Here is a 16,918-nt window from a genome sequence, read left to right on the forward strand (position 1 = left end):
TTATCTGGGCTTGAGACCAACACGAAGAAACACACTGGTTCGTGCATCACTGTGGCTGGGTTGTCCATCCACATAATTTAAAAGAAAAGATGATTCATCAGATCAGGATGCTTTCTTCCATTGCTGAATGGTCTAGTTCTGATACATGTCTACCCATTGTAGGGACTTTCAGCAGTGGATGGGGTCAGCATGGTCACTCTGATGCAGCTATGCAGCCCAATAAGCAGCAGGCTGCGGTACACTATGTGTTCCGACATCTTTCTCTCATGACCAGCATTAAGTTTTTCAGAAATGTGTGCTGTAGTGGCTCTTCTGTGGAATCTGCCCAGATGTGCTAGCCTTCCCTCCCCTTACACATCAGTGAGCCTTGGATGTCCATAACCCTGATGTAATTTCACTGGTTGTCCTTCCTTGAACCACTTTTGGTAGGTACTAACCAACACATCACCTTCAAGAACTGACTGTTCACGTGCTGCCTAATGTATCCCACCCCATAACAGGTACCACTGAATCAATGGTATTCACTTCAGCTGTCAGTGGTTTTAATGTTTTAATCATATTTTCATTTTTGCATAAAAATGAATAAAATCATAAGTGAAATAAATGTACAATTTACAAATTAAGTTTCGTGTACAGTACTAGAAAATGTTTTGTATGTGTAAGGATACTGTATCATTACTGCCTTTAAGTTTACAATTACAATGTGATTAAAGTGCACATTTCAGTAAGATTTTGTGCAAGTTGGGTGTTTTAAGCTTGCTGTGCATATCTTCTAATTGCAGTTTTTTGTCTATAGTATTTTAACAACTTGTGTGGGTGTGACAAGATCACACTGAAGCAGCAACTGTCAAGCTCAGCAAAAGTTGCATGCTGAATTTAATCCACCCATGCCAGTACAGCTCAAGTGTTTGTTTCCATCCAAATAGTAAGTGGACAAAGTACAGATAGTGAGAGCATATGATAGGTAACAATGGCCAGTATCTGCACAATCATACAAAATGACAGGAAGAGTATTATGATCTGTTCATCAATGATCAACTGGTCTTGCAGGATACTTGATATCTGATACTCCCAGACTCACTGGTGATCGAATCATTTGCATCAAGCTTCTTAAGTAGCAACACAATACACAACTTCAAGATGGAGGGGATGTCATATTGTAATGACTGCAGTTGCTGGATTGTTTTACTTTGAGGATGTCAGATTCCATGACTCGAATTGTAAGGGATGAAAAAATTACATGACCCTACTGACTTTACAGCACAGTTTCTAAGTATTCAGAGCTTGTCGCATTCTGACAGCCAATAATGTACTGGTTGAGAGAACTGGTGCCTTTAAAAAGATTTTATACAGTAGGTATGGCAAATTCAACTGCAGTCTTTCTCGTTTCATTTACTTTTTCAATTATGTTGTCGTATGCTAAACACGCGACATCAGATAAATTAACTTTTCTTCTGTTTGGAAAGAAAGAAAGAAAAAGATAGATAGATAGATAGATAGATAGATAGATAGATAGATAGATAGATAGATAGATAGATAGATAGATAGATAGATAGATAGATAGATAGATAGATAGATAGATAGATAGATAGATAGATAGATAGATAGAGCGAGCCCCACATGTATTGCCTTACCTGTATGTGTATGTGGACAACTGCCTATAGCAGCAAGACTTACTAGTTCTGCACAAGCAGACAAAATGGTTAGCTTCAGACCTGAGCTACACCTGAGCCAATCACCAAAGCAGATACCCCTCACCACACTGCTTTCTTTTAAAGACATCTTTTCTCAACTGCTAACACCTGTGGGAATATAGCAATCACCCACACCAGGTGCTCTTAACAATATCCATTAATAGCAATAACAATAAATTCAATATTATTATAAAGTTATATTAATAAAAACACAGTTAACCCAATCGTAGCAAAAGGAGGAAATACATTTGAAAAGAGACTTAAAAGATTAGGAAATATATTTGAAAGTGTCTTGTTAAAAATACTAATGTAGAAAATAAAGGTGATGAAAGCTGAGTCTTTTCATGTCTAGGTACAGAGTTGCTTCATATTGTTGTTCAGTCTGCAGAGGTCTTGCCAATTACTTTTTTTTTTGTTTTTTGCTCTTCTCTCCTTGCTTTTCTCTCTCCTGCTCTTCTCTTTTTCTTTCTTTTTCAGTAAGCTTTGTTTGTGTGACTGGCCTGTTCTTGTCTAGATTGCTGTACTGTAATTATAGTGCTGAACATTCTTAAAACAAATTTTAGCCAAATTGCTTTATATGTGTGTAGAACATTAGAAAAGTTTGACAAGCTTCTGTTCAACCTTCTCACCAATCCTTTTCACCTAAATTTTGTAGAATGATATCAAGTTCAGATTTGAAGGCCCCCAAAATCCAACTATCTACATGAATACTTGTATGTGAACACGATTTCACATGGCAAATGCATATATACCATAAAAGACTAACATGAAATATTTCAAACTTATCCTATAATCCATTTTTGTGGGACATGTTAAACTAGAACTTATCACAACAACATTGGGTGCAGAACAGGAAACAACCTTCAACAGTATTTAATTCAACAAAATATAACTAAACCGTTTGCATAAAAATAATTTGTAAAGCTCAGTATATCTACTTTAGAAAAGCAGGTCAAATAAACTCTTTCAGAGTTATTCTCTGTCACAGTCCTCACAGGAAGGCAGTGTGGCCTGGTGGTTAAGAAGATGGACAGTAATTCAGAAGGTTTCCAGTAGGACTAGGAGGTATACCGAAAAATTACTTCTACCAAAAATAAGAAGCTCTCATTTTGTTTTTTTTTCCAGTAAAAGCTACCTTCCATTGTGTGCTTTCAATGGCTATCACCTTAAAAAACTACTGCATCCAGTCCCATATTCCCAGATCCAGTCACATTCTTCCGCCATGTCTGACCCTTATGTTTCATTCAAAACAAACACAGTGTGCCAAGCATGAAACAACATTTGTGCTTATGCTGAACTCCAGTCAGGCAGGGATGAGTCGGATACAAATGAGATTATACTGGTATCTATGTGGACATATCAAGATTCAATCTTAATTTAAATAATATCTGTAGATGAGGCGATATAACATAACAAACAACATGCCACCTTTAAATTTTATAGTCCATTATATAATTTAAATAAACATTATGTTCAAATAAACTTAAGTACAAATTTTGCATGTGGAAAAAGTAATTGTACCCCTACATTTATCACTACCTCAAATACCACAAATTAGAATATGGTGCACCAGATGAGGTGCAAATGATTAGAACATCATAAGAGAGGGTCTTGGATGTACTTGTTTTATTTAAACCTCATACATTTGGTTTGGTTTGCTCTCTGCTGTTCAAGTGAATGTTATCACCATACCAAGATCAAAAGAGTTTTCTGAGGCCTTCAGAAAGAAAATAATACATCCATATGAGTGTGGGAAGGGATTTCAAAACAGCTCCAAACAATTGGAAATCAGACATTTTACTGTCTACTCTACAAGTGAAGAAGATTTCAAATAACTGCCAACTTCTCCAGGCCAGGCCACTCCAGCAGGTTCAGGTCAAGTGCAGAATGCAAGATGCTGAAAGAAGACTCAAAGAGCCTCAAGAGTTTTATTACATAACCTATACATAGCTTTTGCCACTGTTAATGTCAAAGTGTGTGGGTCTAACTTTAGAAGGAGGGTGCACACATTTTCTCTAGTTTATGGGGAAATCTTTGCTGTCCGGATAGAACATCAAGGTAAGACTAAAATCTGCCCGTGAACACCTTGGCAAAGACAATGACTTCTAAAGCAATGTGCTCTGGACTGATGAGTTACAGTATATGGCCACAGTACCAGAAGACATGCTTGGTGAAAACCAAGGATAACATTTGACCAGAAGAACCTAATACCAGCTGTATAACACGGTGGAGGATATGTTATGGTATGGGGCTGCTTTGTTAAACCAGGGCCTGGGCAGCTCATCATCACAGAATCCACCGTGAATTCTTCATTGTACTTAAAAATAATGTGAGACCATCTGTCAGAAGACTGAAACTCTATTGAAAGTGGACAATGCTACATGATAGTGACCCTAATCTTGAAAAGAAATTGAGGGTTCTGGAATGGACAAGTCAAACTCCATATCTGCATAGATCTCCAGATCTCAGATGCTGCATATTTATTTGAAACAGGCTGTGCATGCAAGATGCCCTAAAACATCACATAGCTGGAAGAATTCTGCATGAATAGGTGGGAAAAACCTGTCGAAGACTTTGATCATATGAAACACTACCTGAAACAATGGAGGACTTACTTTTTCCACAGATGGAAAAGGCATATCTCTTCATTCTTTGTTTCATAAATTATTACAAAGTAGATTTTCATAGTTTATTCTGTTTTTACTTATACTATCTTTATCTACAGATATTGTTTAAGTGAACACGTTTCATGAGGTATACTTACTTCACATGACTGTACATGGTGTTGATATTTTGGCTACAGTAAACAGAAGTTGTATGCAAACTCTGACGAAAAACCATTGCTGCAACTAAACATAACTGTAAATTAATTAAAGAGATAGAACATGACCTTGAGGAGCTCCTGTTTTTGAAAGAATGACCTTTGAAAAAGTGCCATGTAGTTTGACTATCTGTAAAAGATTTAAAAGAAAGTCGAGAATTTGTAAAGTAATGTAGGGGTTAACATTCATATTGTACAATTTCTCAATCAGCATGTGAGGCTGGATGGTAATTTACTGTATGCTGAAGAAAAATAAAGGAATAATGCTCTGACATAGGAACCAGGCTTATCAGCAAAAGAGTAGAAATTATGTAAGATAAGTACTTCTCTTTGCACAGTAAGCACATTGGTGTTTTTTAATGTTTATGTATTTTATCAAAGGGTTCAGTCTTGGTCATTAAAATGTGTTTCACTAAATGTTCAAAGCATTATTTTAGAATGGAAGTGAGCACCACTGGCCTGTTATCATTTAGACAGCTTGGACTGGACACCTTGTGAAGTTGGGTAATGATTGGCCATTTCCACAGCTCGAGGATCAGTTTAAAAACAAATTGAAAAATCTAACAGAACTGCCTGAAACAGGAGTTTAGGTGCTATTGTCATATGTCATTTGGCCCTGCTGGCTTTGACCAGAAGCAAAGATTTCTCCAATTTAATGTTATTGGCCTCCATCCTTCTACAAAGTAGAGAACTTAAAAAATGTACCACGTGTCTAATACATTTTTTGAGCATCTCCTTTGCTTCTTTGAAGATCGCTGATATCAGAGATCATTTCTGGATGTGTGTTTCCAGTTATTTGTTTAGAATTAATTATACTTTGTTATTAGTACATTTTTCATGTTACTGCTATGCTGTTCTGTTTTAGTTTAATCAACCACAATTTTGATGATTTTGTTGTCAGGGTGGACGCGGCTGCTGGTTTCTGTGTGGTTCCTGAGGTCATGTCGTATGATGTGATCAACTCCACACTTTATAAACCAGTGCGACAGAACTTTCTGCATCCAGGGTTACGTGAGAGTAAAATTTAGGTTGATGCCGTGTCTATTGATTTACAGCTTAAGGCTTCCTTGTGTGCAATTACATCTACAGTTTTTTGGTTTTATTGTCCTTCTCACGATCCTCTTGGTTCTGACTTTAGTTTTATTTAATGCTGAACTATCTCCACATCCTTTTTGCCTGTCTTTGTAGCAGGGAAGTATGGTTTTACAAAAGCAGGTGGACTTGCTCATGCTGTAAACTTGTTAGCTCTTTTCCTGGCATCTCACAGAGGAGTCTTTCTGACTTTTCTCTCTGAAGTAGTAGAGAAAAATAAGTAGCTTCCTTTAACAACATGTTTCCCCTAGAAAAACAAACCAAAAAACATTGAATTTTTTTCAACAAGAAAAAAAAATGTTAATATGTGTAACAGAAACATGTAAATACCAAAACATCAACATAAATACAGTATTTTATTCCTTCCACAAACCTTTAAATTAGTTAATGATAAAGAAACAGAATGCCATTTATTAATAATGTTTGAATTCAGAATAGAAGCCTCTTCGGTGTTTGGGGCATCTACTTCTGAAAATACAGTGCCGTTCATACCATTTTCTATTTGTGGGATCACACACTACATGTCAGACTACACATTTTATCCTCATAAAATGTAAAGAGTTTCACCATATTTATATTCCCAACTTCCAAACATTCCAATGTCTTTATTCATCATTTTATGGTTAAGAGGGAATGAATTTCTAAGTGATGTGACCAAAATGATGTGCAGGAAAGTGGGAGATAATGGAGGCAAATTATAGGATATTATGCTACATTTCTCCATTATGGTTTTGTAGTTGTTCAGTACAAATAGCTGAGCAAAAACTGAAATAATGATGTTCATTGACATATACATTGTTGCAGGGAGCAGAAGTGAAAAGTCTCTTTTATTTTACTTGGACAATGACAAAACAAGCAAAAGAAATAAAGGTCTTTGGCATGCATCCTGGGTTTTATTGTGGCTGGACCAGAAGTGATGGGGTCAAATGCCTTCACTGGGTGGTTTCTCGGCACTGTGGGGAAAGAAGGAGATGACAATATTAGCGGTAGTGCCCCCTCTCATCTCGATGGGTTACTAAATACCTCTACTGAGCCTTCATGCAAGGAGGTCCTCCAACGTGTATATGTGTCAATATATATATATAAATGTGTGTGTGTATTTGTATGTATATAAACACTGTACAGACCAGAGTGTTATTGACAAAGTCTGCCACCCACAGTCAACAAATCTGACGCAACACCAAATATTCTGACACAGCATTAGGGAATAAACAAGAGTGGCCCTGTTATCCCATATTCCAGTGGCACCTCTCACAGCACATGTCATGGGACACAGTCATATGTTTTTTCCAGATCTACAAAACACAAGTAGACTGGGTTATCATACTTCCATACACCCTCCAGCAGTTGCAACAGGGAGAGGAGCTGGTCCACTGTTTCATGACCAGGACAGAATCCTCATTGTTCCTCCTGTATCCTTGACTCAACTGTCAAATGTATTCTTCCCTTCAGTACCCTTACCTGGAAGGCTGAGGAGTGCAATCCCTCTGTAGCTGGAAAACATCCTCTGGTCCCCTTTTCTAAATATGTGGACAACCACAACAGTCTGCAGTTCCAAGGGTGCTTTACCTGTGCAAATCATATGCAAAAAACAAAACTGACTTACATCAGTAAGACCAAATGTAATAATTAACAACTCCATCCACCAAAGCAGTCCATCCTTCCATCAGTTTTACAACATATTGTATCTAAATGTTGGGTCATGTGCATCTGGAGCTGACAATATGGATTGTTACACTCACTCATACCAGCTAATTTGGCAGTTAACCTAATACACAAAAACTGCAAGGTGTAGTATAATGATTATTAGCCTTAGTCAATAGTTGACACTCCTGATGTTCATCAATGCCTGATGGATGAGTTGAATTCATATCCAGTGCATGTGCAAAAACAGCAAAGTAGATATCTTAGCCTTAGACAGCAAGGCTTTAATATCACCATGCACCAACTCCTCCAATTTTTGCCCTCCGTCTACAATTATTACATCTGTGATAGATTTAAGAATAATCTGGACAGTAATTAAAACTTAAACAAGAAGTTGTGTGTCCGGAGCTGAAATGTCACTGACTGAAATTTTTGTTTAGTGTCAGATGTTGATCTCAGTATTACAGATTTAAAAAATGCTTGTTTCTATTTGTCTGTTTTCATCCGCAGAATCACACCCTCTTGCTATCCTCTCTGTATGAGCTCTATGAATGGAAGGACTGTATTGAGAAGCTCACAGGTGAAAGTAAGTGGCTCCTATTTTTATCACTTTACTCTGTATGCCTGTGTGTGTCTCCTGCAAAGATCAGTGTTAATTCAATTATACGTTCTTGAACGTAAGGTGGAAGTAACTGCAGAAAATGCAATCCAGTGTCCATCATTGAAACAAATAGATTGGCATTTAAATCTGTGGCAAGTCTGTGATTACTCACAATAGTATGCATAATTAAAATACTAAGCTGGTGTGACCTGTAGTACAAGTTTAAATTCAAGGTTTATTATCCTTATCTAATGCTTTATCCATTTCTCTATTTTCCAAAACCTGCTTTTTTCCAGTCAAATTATTGTGGAAGAACATGTGATACTAGAAAACTAAGATTAAACAAATGTCTCTGAGCACATTCACACCCAAACTGTCACTCACTCACTCAAAGCTAGTGTATTACAAATCTCTAGTTTATCTGACATGCATGCATGTCTTTGGGATGTGCTCTTAGAAGAATAAAAACTTGTGTGCCCAGAGAAAAACCCCTGCTGGTACAGGGAGAGGGCATATTGCATAAAAGGTACTGGCACAACGTCCGAACTTAGGACCAAAGAAGAACTAACTACTGTATGGCCATGCCATCCTCATGTTTAACCATTAAAATACAATTCTTTGTCATTTTGGTTTTTTCAGTAAGAAATAAAAACGCTTGTAATGAAAAAATTAAAAAGAATGGAAAATGAAAGGGAACCTAATGAACATAAACAGTATAACTGAAAGAGATGCACTGAAGTCTGTATTATAGGTTAGTGTTTTGAGGTATCATTTGCACAAGAAAATTTTTTTTCTCGTCATTTAGGTGGACAATTTTAAATTTTACTCTATACAGTGCCAAATTAGCACTTACGTCTAATATGTATATATTTATGTATGTATATATACATATTATATATTATGTACAGTTAGGTCCATAAATATTTGCACAGAGACAACTTTTTTCTAATTTTGGTTCTGTACATTACCACAATGAATTTTAAATGAAACAACTCAGATGCAGTTGAAGTGCAGACTTTCAGCTTTAATTCAGTGGGGTGAACAAAACTATTGCATAAAAATATGAGGCAACCAAAGCATTTTTTTAACACAATCCCTTCATTTCAGGGGCTCAAAAGTAATTGGACAATTGACTCAAAGGCTATTTCATGGGCAGGTATGGGCAAGTCCGTCGTTATGTCATTATCAATTAAGCAGATAAAAGGCCTGGAGTTGATTTGAGGTGTGGTGCTTGCATGTGGAAGATTTTGCTGTGAACAGACAACATGCGGTCAAAGGAGCTCTACATGCAGGTGAAAGAAGCCATCCTTAAGCTGCGAAAACAGAAAAAACCCATCCAAGAAATTGTTCCAATATTACGAGTGGCAAAATCTACAGTTTGGTACATCCTAAGAAAGAAAGCAAGCACTGGTGAACTCAGCAATGCAAAAAGACATGGACGTCCATAGAAGACAACAGTGGTGGATGATCACAGAATTATTTCCATGGTGAAGAGAAACCCCTTCACAACAGCCAACCAAGTGAACAACACTCTCCAGGGGGTATCGATATCCAAGTCTACCATAAAGAGAAGACTGCATGAAACTAAATACAGAGGGTGCACTGCAAGGTGCAAGCCACTCATAAGCCTCAAGAATAGAAAGGCTAGATTGGACTTTGCTAAAGAGCATCTAAAAAAGCCAGCACAATTGTGGAAAAACATTCTTTGGACAGAGGAAACCAAGATCAACCTCTACCAGAATGATGGCAAGAAAAAAGTATGGAGAAGGCGTGGAACAGCTCATTATCCAAAGCATACCACATCATCTGTAAAACACGGTGGAGGCAGTGTGATGGCTTGGGCGTGCATGGCTGCCAGTGGCACTGTGACACTAGTGTTTATTGATGATGTGACACAGGACAGAAGCAGCCGAATGAATTCTGAGGTGTTCAGAGACATACTGTCTACTCATATCCAGATAAATGCAATCAAATTGATTGTACGACGTTTCATGATACAGATGGACAATGACCCAAAACATACAGCCAAAGCAACCCGGGAGTTTATTAAAGCAAAGAAGTGGAAAATTATTGAATGGCCAAGTCAGTCACCTGATCTTAACCCAATTGAGCATGCATTTCACTTGTTGAAGCCTAAACTTCAGACATAAAGGCCCACAAACAAACAGCCACTGAAAGCTGCTGCAGTAAAGGCCTGGCAGAGCATTAAAAAGGAGGAAACCCAGCATCTGGTGATGTCCATGAGTTCAAGACTTCAGGCTGTCATTGCCAGCAAAAGGTTTTCAACCAAGTATTAGAAATGAACATTTTATTTCCAGTTATTTAATTTGTCCAATTACTTTTGAGCCCCTGTAATGAAGGGATTGTGTTAAAAAAATGCTTTAGTTGCCTCACATTTTTATGCAATCATTTTGTTCACCCCACTGAATTAAAGCTGAAAGTCTGCACTTCAACTGCATCTGAGTTGTTTCATTTAAAATTCATTGTGGTAATGTACAGAACCAAAATTAGAAAAAAGTTGTCTCTGTCCAAATATTTATGGACCTGACTGTATATAATAAATAATATTATTCTCCATTACAATATATGTGTGTATGAATTAGTGTGTATGTATATATATATATATATATATATATATATATATATATATATATATATACATACATACATTAATTCATACACACATATATATTGTAATGGACAATACGCACAGGCTGCCATTGTGACCTGGATGGAACAGGGACTATTTCCCAGCCGGAAGGCCAGTGTAGTGGAAGGACCCGGGAAGACAATGGCATTTGAATACTTTATCCCCCGATACGCCGGATGTCAGCATCCCTAGGCTTAGCGTCCCATTTGGATGCCCACAGGGCCTTCTGGGAACAGGACTCCCAGACTGCAGCCCTGCTGGGTTCTGTGAATGCCACTAGGGGTTGTTGCACGTATGGAAAATCCCTACTTTCTAGGACTTCCTCCTGACCAGGAAATGCTTCCAACGGAACATACCCTAGCACCAGATGTACTATGGTCTGAGATAAAAGGAGTTGCTCCATCTCAACTAGGCGAGTTGGTGTCAGGAAAAGAGGACAGACAAAGCTTTCCTGGGAGGGATGGAGGAGAACAAAACACAGATTAAAGAAGTCTTGTGCTTGTTCAACCTTTTCAGAAGACCTTTGTAAGGTATTGTGGTTGCAATGAATCTTTTATTTAACCGTGGAATATGTGTTTATGGTTTGTGTGGTTTCGTCTGGTGTTTGAGGCTCTGTGGTGCCCCCTACAGGTCACAAGATATATATTTATTTCTATATTTATATATGAAGGAAAAGCATTTTCCCTTTCCAAGTAAAGCCTTGTGTGTTGCTGGACTTCTGTCTGTGTCTGTTGTGTCAATGGTTTGGGGAGCTGGTGGCCACTATATATATATTACAATATAAATATAGTAGGTCTGAATTGCAATCTGATTATTTGGATGGCTACCTACCAGGTAACACTTGTGGTTGGTCGTCCAGTTGGCAAATATCCGCCACGTCTGCTCAGTTGCCAGAAGCAGTTAATAGATATATGATACAGTACCGGTGTGTACACCAGATGAGCCCCAATTAGGACGAAAGATGTGTTGTGTACTCTTCATATTATTTGGCAGGTACTGTATCATATATACTCTGTGTGTGTGTGTGTGTGTGTGTGTGTGCGTGCGTGCGTGCGTGCGTGTGTGTGTGTGTGTGTGTGTATATATATATATATATATATATATATATATATATATATATATACACACACACACACACATATATATACATATATATATATATATATATATATATATATATATATATATATATATATATATATATATATATATATATATAATATACTGAATTTCAGTAGATTTAGCAGATTTGACAATTTTGTATTATATTTGTTTATTAATGTTAGCTCATTATTTAGTGATGCTTAACTTTGCTCATTCATCACATTTCAGGTTAAGTTTATGGTATTGTCAGGGGCTTAGCAATTCTGTTTCTTCAAAGATAATTTGCTCAACCTGTTACTATATATAATAGACGAAAAATATTTATTGTTCTTTATTTTTGTCTCCTAGGCTTTGAAAAAATTTCTGTAGACCTACTAAAACTGACCAGCTCCTGTGTTAAACTGCGATCTGTGCATCATCCTCCCTCCAGCAGCTTTACAGAAGGTACGGTGTTTCATATTTCCATCTTGAAGTTTTAAAATAACACATGGACAAGGAGCAACAGCAAACCAATTAGATCAGCTCCACCACACCTCTTGCAGTACTTTAAACCAGCACTCACTTTCTAGAAACCACTATCGCAGATCTATGCAAAGAATGTTAATTTTCATATTTTAGTTTAAAAATACATTAAGATGAATGTATTGTTTGCATTTCCAATTCCTAGATGCATATTTTTTCATTTTTAAATAAAAAATGTATAATACCTGTATAAGTTATAACTGTTAATAGCTGAGGAAGTAACAAAGTAACAGCAGTAATGGGGACTACTAAGGAGGTACTGGATGATTTGGAAGTTGTATAGGGAGAAATTCTACTCAGATAAAATAGGCTGAAATCAAGCAAATCATCAAGAGCAGATAACATTTGTCAAAGAGTGCTTAACAAGTAATAAATTTTGAGATATTCATGGCGCACTGGAGAAATTCGTAAGGACTAGAAAATAGCAGATATTATCCCTTCATATAAAAAGAGTGATTTGGCAAATCCAAGCAACTATAGGCCAGTAACCTTAACGTGCATCACAGATCCCTCATTAGAGTAATTTCCAAGTCCAAGGAGGTTATGCTGAAGCTTTATAATGTACTGTTAAGCTCTCACCTGGGGTATTGTGTACAGTTTTGATATCCGGACTACAAAAAAGATCCGGAGAAGAGCGACTAGGCAGATTCCAGGACTGAGAAGTATGAGCTATGTGGAAAGATTAAAGGAGCTGAGCTTTTTCACTTTAAACAAAAGATGATTAAGAAGTGAAACGTTTGAAGTATTTAATTATGAAGAGAATTAGTATAGCAGATCAAGACTGTTATTTTAAAATGAGTTCATCAAGAACACAGGGACACAGTTGGAAAATTGTTTAGGATAAATTTTGTACAAACATCAGGAAGTTTATCTTTACACAGAGAACTATAGACATATGAAATAAGTTGCCAAGAAGAGTGGTAGACAGTAGAATTTAAGGAACCTCGAAAACTCAACTTGATGTTATTTTGGAAGAATTAAGTGGATAGGCCTAGTAAGATTTTTTGGACAGAATGGCCTGTTCTCATGAAGCATTTTTTTACTAATCTTGTAATGTTTGTGGTCTTCTGGAGCACAACCAAGCAATTGCATATATCCAGCTGGATAAGCTGAATGGCTCAGTGCAGCCCAGTATTAGCAGCTATTTATCTAATTTATGGCTGAAGAGTCTTCACAGAAGGATAACTTTACTTATTTATCAAAAACCTACAAACTGATAAAATTTTTAAGATACAAATTGTAAGGCTTCCAGATAATCAAAAAGATTGTACTAAATTACCTTTCTGCCTGATGTTTATAGTCTAAAATTATTATTTTTTATTTTTAGTATAATTTAACAATTTTATGTAATTTTACAGTGGTAGGAGGAATGACACGGTGTCATAGCAGCTACCACTTCTACCTCATGGCTTATGGGACTCGGTTTCTGTTTCCAATTGGATCCCTGTCTTTATGGAAGCTCCTGCTTCTCCCCATGTTCACACAGATGTTCTCTGGGTCAATCATTTTCCTAAAGACTTGTGTTAAGTTGATCAGTAGCTCTGATTCATCCATGTGTTGCAGTGCACTTCAGTGTGCCCCTCGTATGCATTGGTGCTTCCTCCAGGGTTACATCCACACTTGATTCCTATAATAAATGACATTTCAGAAAATGGATGCATTGCTGGACTGAGAAAGAATGAATATTTGGATGAGATGACTTTAATTTAACAAGTAAAACATGATAATCTGGGCAATTTCAATGAATTTTCTTTTCCTGGAGTTTTACCAGTAATTTCCACAACACTCAGCAATATACTCCTCTGTTTATATTGAAGTCTTTTACAATGTTTTTCTTTCATACAGAAAATACTGACAAAGGCCTGTGTGGAACACTCAGTGTCATGGTTCACAGTGCTACGGAATACCAGAAACCAGCAAGTAAGTTAGAGATCAGCCAGGATGCAGTGGTTTTCTGCCACACAAGCCTATCTTAAGCTTCCAATTTCATGTTAGCATTAGGGTGATCAGGTATGTTCTAATATTCTCTTACATTGATTGGAGGTCGGATACCTTTACTCCTATTTTTAAGTTATCTCACAAGTTACCATCTTCTCATTGGTTGTATCCATGTAATATCTCATCGGGATATTATAATGGGCTGGAATTAGTGAGTTGTTGTCTTGTACTCATTAATACAGTATTAGTTCATTAGAACTGTAGAGTAGAACATACCTGACTTCATACTGCTAACTACTTCTAGATCACAAGCTGAGTCACCTCTGCCACATACAATTCCAAGGGCTTTCCACATAAATCTTTCCTCTGGCATAACTACTATTACTGGGGATTCTTTCCTTACATTGGATTTGTAATTATTCAGACCCCTTCACTTTTTTTACATTTTGCCATGTTGCAGCCTTGTGCTAAAATTAATTATTTTTTTAGCTAAACAAGTAACATTCAATAATCCAGAATGCCAAAGCAAAAACAGGAATTTAGATTTTTTTTGCAAATTTATTAAAAATGAAATACTCAGATATCACATTGACTCAAGTATTTAGACCCTTTTACTCATTACTTGTCTGAAGCCCATTTGGCAGCAGTTCCAGCCTGCAGTATTCTTCTGCCATTCTTTGATATACAGGTAGAACTTCTCTTGCTTTCTTAGGTTGGATGGAGAATGTTGGTGGACAGCTACTTCCAGATTTCTCTAGAAATGTTCATTTGCAGCCACTACAATGGTTCTCTGTTGGAATGGCATTGCACTGGTTATAAGCAGTGGCTAGAATCCTCCAGACATAACATTAAACTTAGCTTCATCAGAGTGGAGCATCTTGTTTCTCAGTCAGAGAGTCCTTTAGGTTTTTTTTTTTACTGAAAACAGGCTTCTGTCTGGGCACTTTTCTATAAAGCCCAGATTGGTGGACTGTTGCAATGATATTTGTCCTTCTGGAAGTTGCTCCCATCTCCACAAAGGTTCTATCGGGGTCTTGGTCACCTCTCTTACCAAGACTATCTTCCCATGGTTGTTCAGTTTGGATAGGTGGCCAGCTCTAGAAACAGTCATGGTTGTTCCAACAGTGTTTCATTTAAGAATTATGAAGGCTAATGTACTTTTTGGAATATTAAATGCAGTAGACATTTTTGCAGCCTTCGCTAGATCTGTGCCTTGACACAATCCTGCAGGCAATTCCTTAAAACGCATTCCTTTGTTTTTGGTCACATGTGTAACCTTCTGCGCACAGGTCTGTGCCTTCCCTAATCATGTGCAATCAAATGAATTAACAAAAGGTTGAGCCAAACAAGGTGTAGAAACATGTTGAAGATTATCAATAGAATGGGATGCACCAATGTCAAGTGTCGTAGCAAAGGAACTGAATACTTGTGTCAATGGGACATTTCAGCTTTTTTTTAAATAATTTGCAAAAATTTCTAAAACCCAGCTTTTGCTTTGTCATTTTTGGGTACTGAATGTTGCTTGATATGGGGAAAAAATAAATTTGAATAATTTTAAGATAACAAAAACCTAATAAACTATGAAAAAAGTGAAGAAGTTAGTGTACTTTCTGAATCCACTGTATTTCCAAACTGCATCCCTGACAAAATGTTGTTTACATTGCCTCCTGTCCAGGACAGCGTATAACACTCTACATTGACAGTCCTGACCATGTACAACTGTTAGTGTTTGACCACATGCAGAGGCGCCATGACTACTGTGATGACATTACCATATTTGCAGCTTTCTCATCAAATGCTTCTTCCATTTTCAGTGATTGCTAGGTTTTCTTCATGGCAATCATCACTTCACACTAGTTTGTGTGAATTTGGTTCTAACGTTTAAGTTGTATTGTTGAACCAAAGGCCCTGGTTAAATTTGTAGGGGTTTTGTTAAAAAAATTTTTTTTTAATTCTTAAAACACAGAGTTCATTTTTACCTAGTATTTAAAACACTTCATTTTATATATTTATATAGCAATGTTCCCATTTCCTGTTCATTTTTGTTGAGTTCTCTTGTTCATCACTGAAAATGTATAGCTTGTCTTTAAATGTAGTAGTAATGCTGTGAACATAATATTCCTGTTTATAATTTGCACAACATCCTCTTTGATAAATACCCTTGGTAGCTGTTCATGTACGTTTGGATTTTTATGAAAGGGGTCCAATTTAACTGTCCATTTGACTGGTCTTTACTATCCTATGAGATCACTCATTAATCTTTCTTTTTCCCTTTAGATACTTACATTTCTTTGGAGCTGGACAGTTTTGGATATTTTGAGAACAGAGGTCAGACGAGAGTTTTGATGGATGTTTCAGAACCAATATGGGAAGAGGTGTGATATTTTTTTTGGCAGTTGCATCGATGAGTTTAACTCTTTTTCTTATTATAACAGTATAACAATGGTATAGCAAAGGTTAATGCTGCTATGTCACAACACCATTATCCTTGGTTTCACTCCTGGTCTAGTCAATCTTCTACCCAAGTGGAAGTGGATTTTGTTTCCCATTAAGACATACATGTTAGATTCATTGGTGACTCTCAATTGGCTCAGTGTGTGGGAGTGTGGGCTACAATGGACTGGTTTCCTTCCCAGGACTGGATTCTACATTGAGCCTGATGCTGCTGAGAAAGGCTGAAAAGTTGGCTTGGAAATTGGTGGAATGGATGTGCCTATTAAAAGTATTCATTTCTTGAAAGTTTTCACATGTTACTGTTGTAAAACATTGAATGACAACGGGTTTAATTTGGCTTTTTTCACATTAATCAACAGAAAAAGACTATTTTATGTCAAAATGAAAACAGATTTCTG

At 36.9% G+C, this 16,918-nt stretch overlaps 1 protein-coding gene across 2 annotated transcripts in view; it reads left to right on the forward strand.

Moving 5' to 3' along the window:
• Positions 1-16,918, forward strand: part of si:dkey-33c9.6 (active breakpoint cluster region-related protein) — a 191,962-nt gene that overhangs the window by 132,724 nt on the left and 42,320 nt on the right. For both annotated transcript variants that reach the window (XM_051924339.1, XM_028798470.2), the window contains exons 13-16: positions 7,762-7,837; positions 11,955-12,050; positions 13,974-14,048; positions 16,344-16,441. In XM_051924339.1, the coding sequence (XP_051780299.1) occupies positions 7,762-7,837; positions 11,955-12,050; positions 13,974-14,048; positions 16,344-16,441 (345 nt within the window). The remainder of the gene's footprint in view (positions 1-7,761; positions 7,838-11,954; positions 12,051-13,973; positions 14,049-16,343; positions 16,442-16,918) is intronic.

The sequence above is a fragment of the Erpetoichthys calabaricus genome, chromosome 3 (genome assembly GCF_900747795.2).
Source record: "Erpetoichthys calabaricus chromosome 3, fErpCal1.3, whole genome shotgun sequence".
NCBI lineage: Eukaryota > Metazoa > Chordata > Cladistia > Polypteriformes > Polypteridae > Erpetoichthys > Erpetoichthys calabaricus.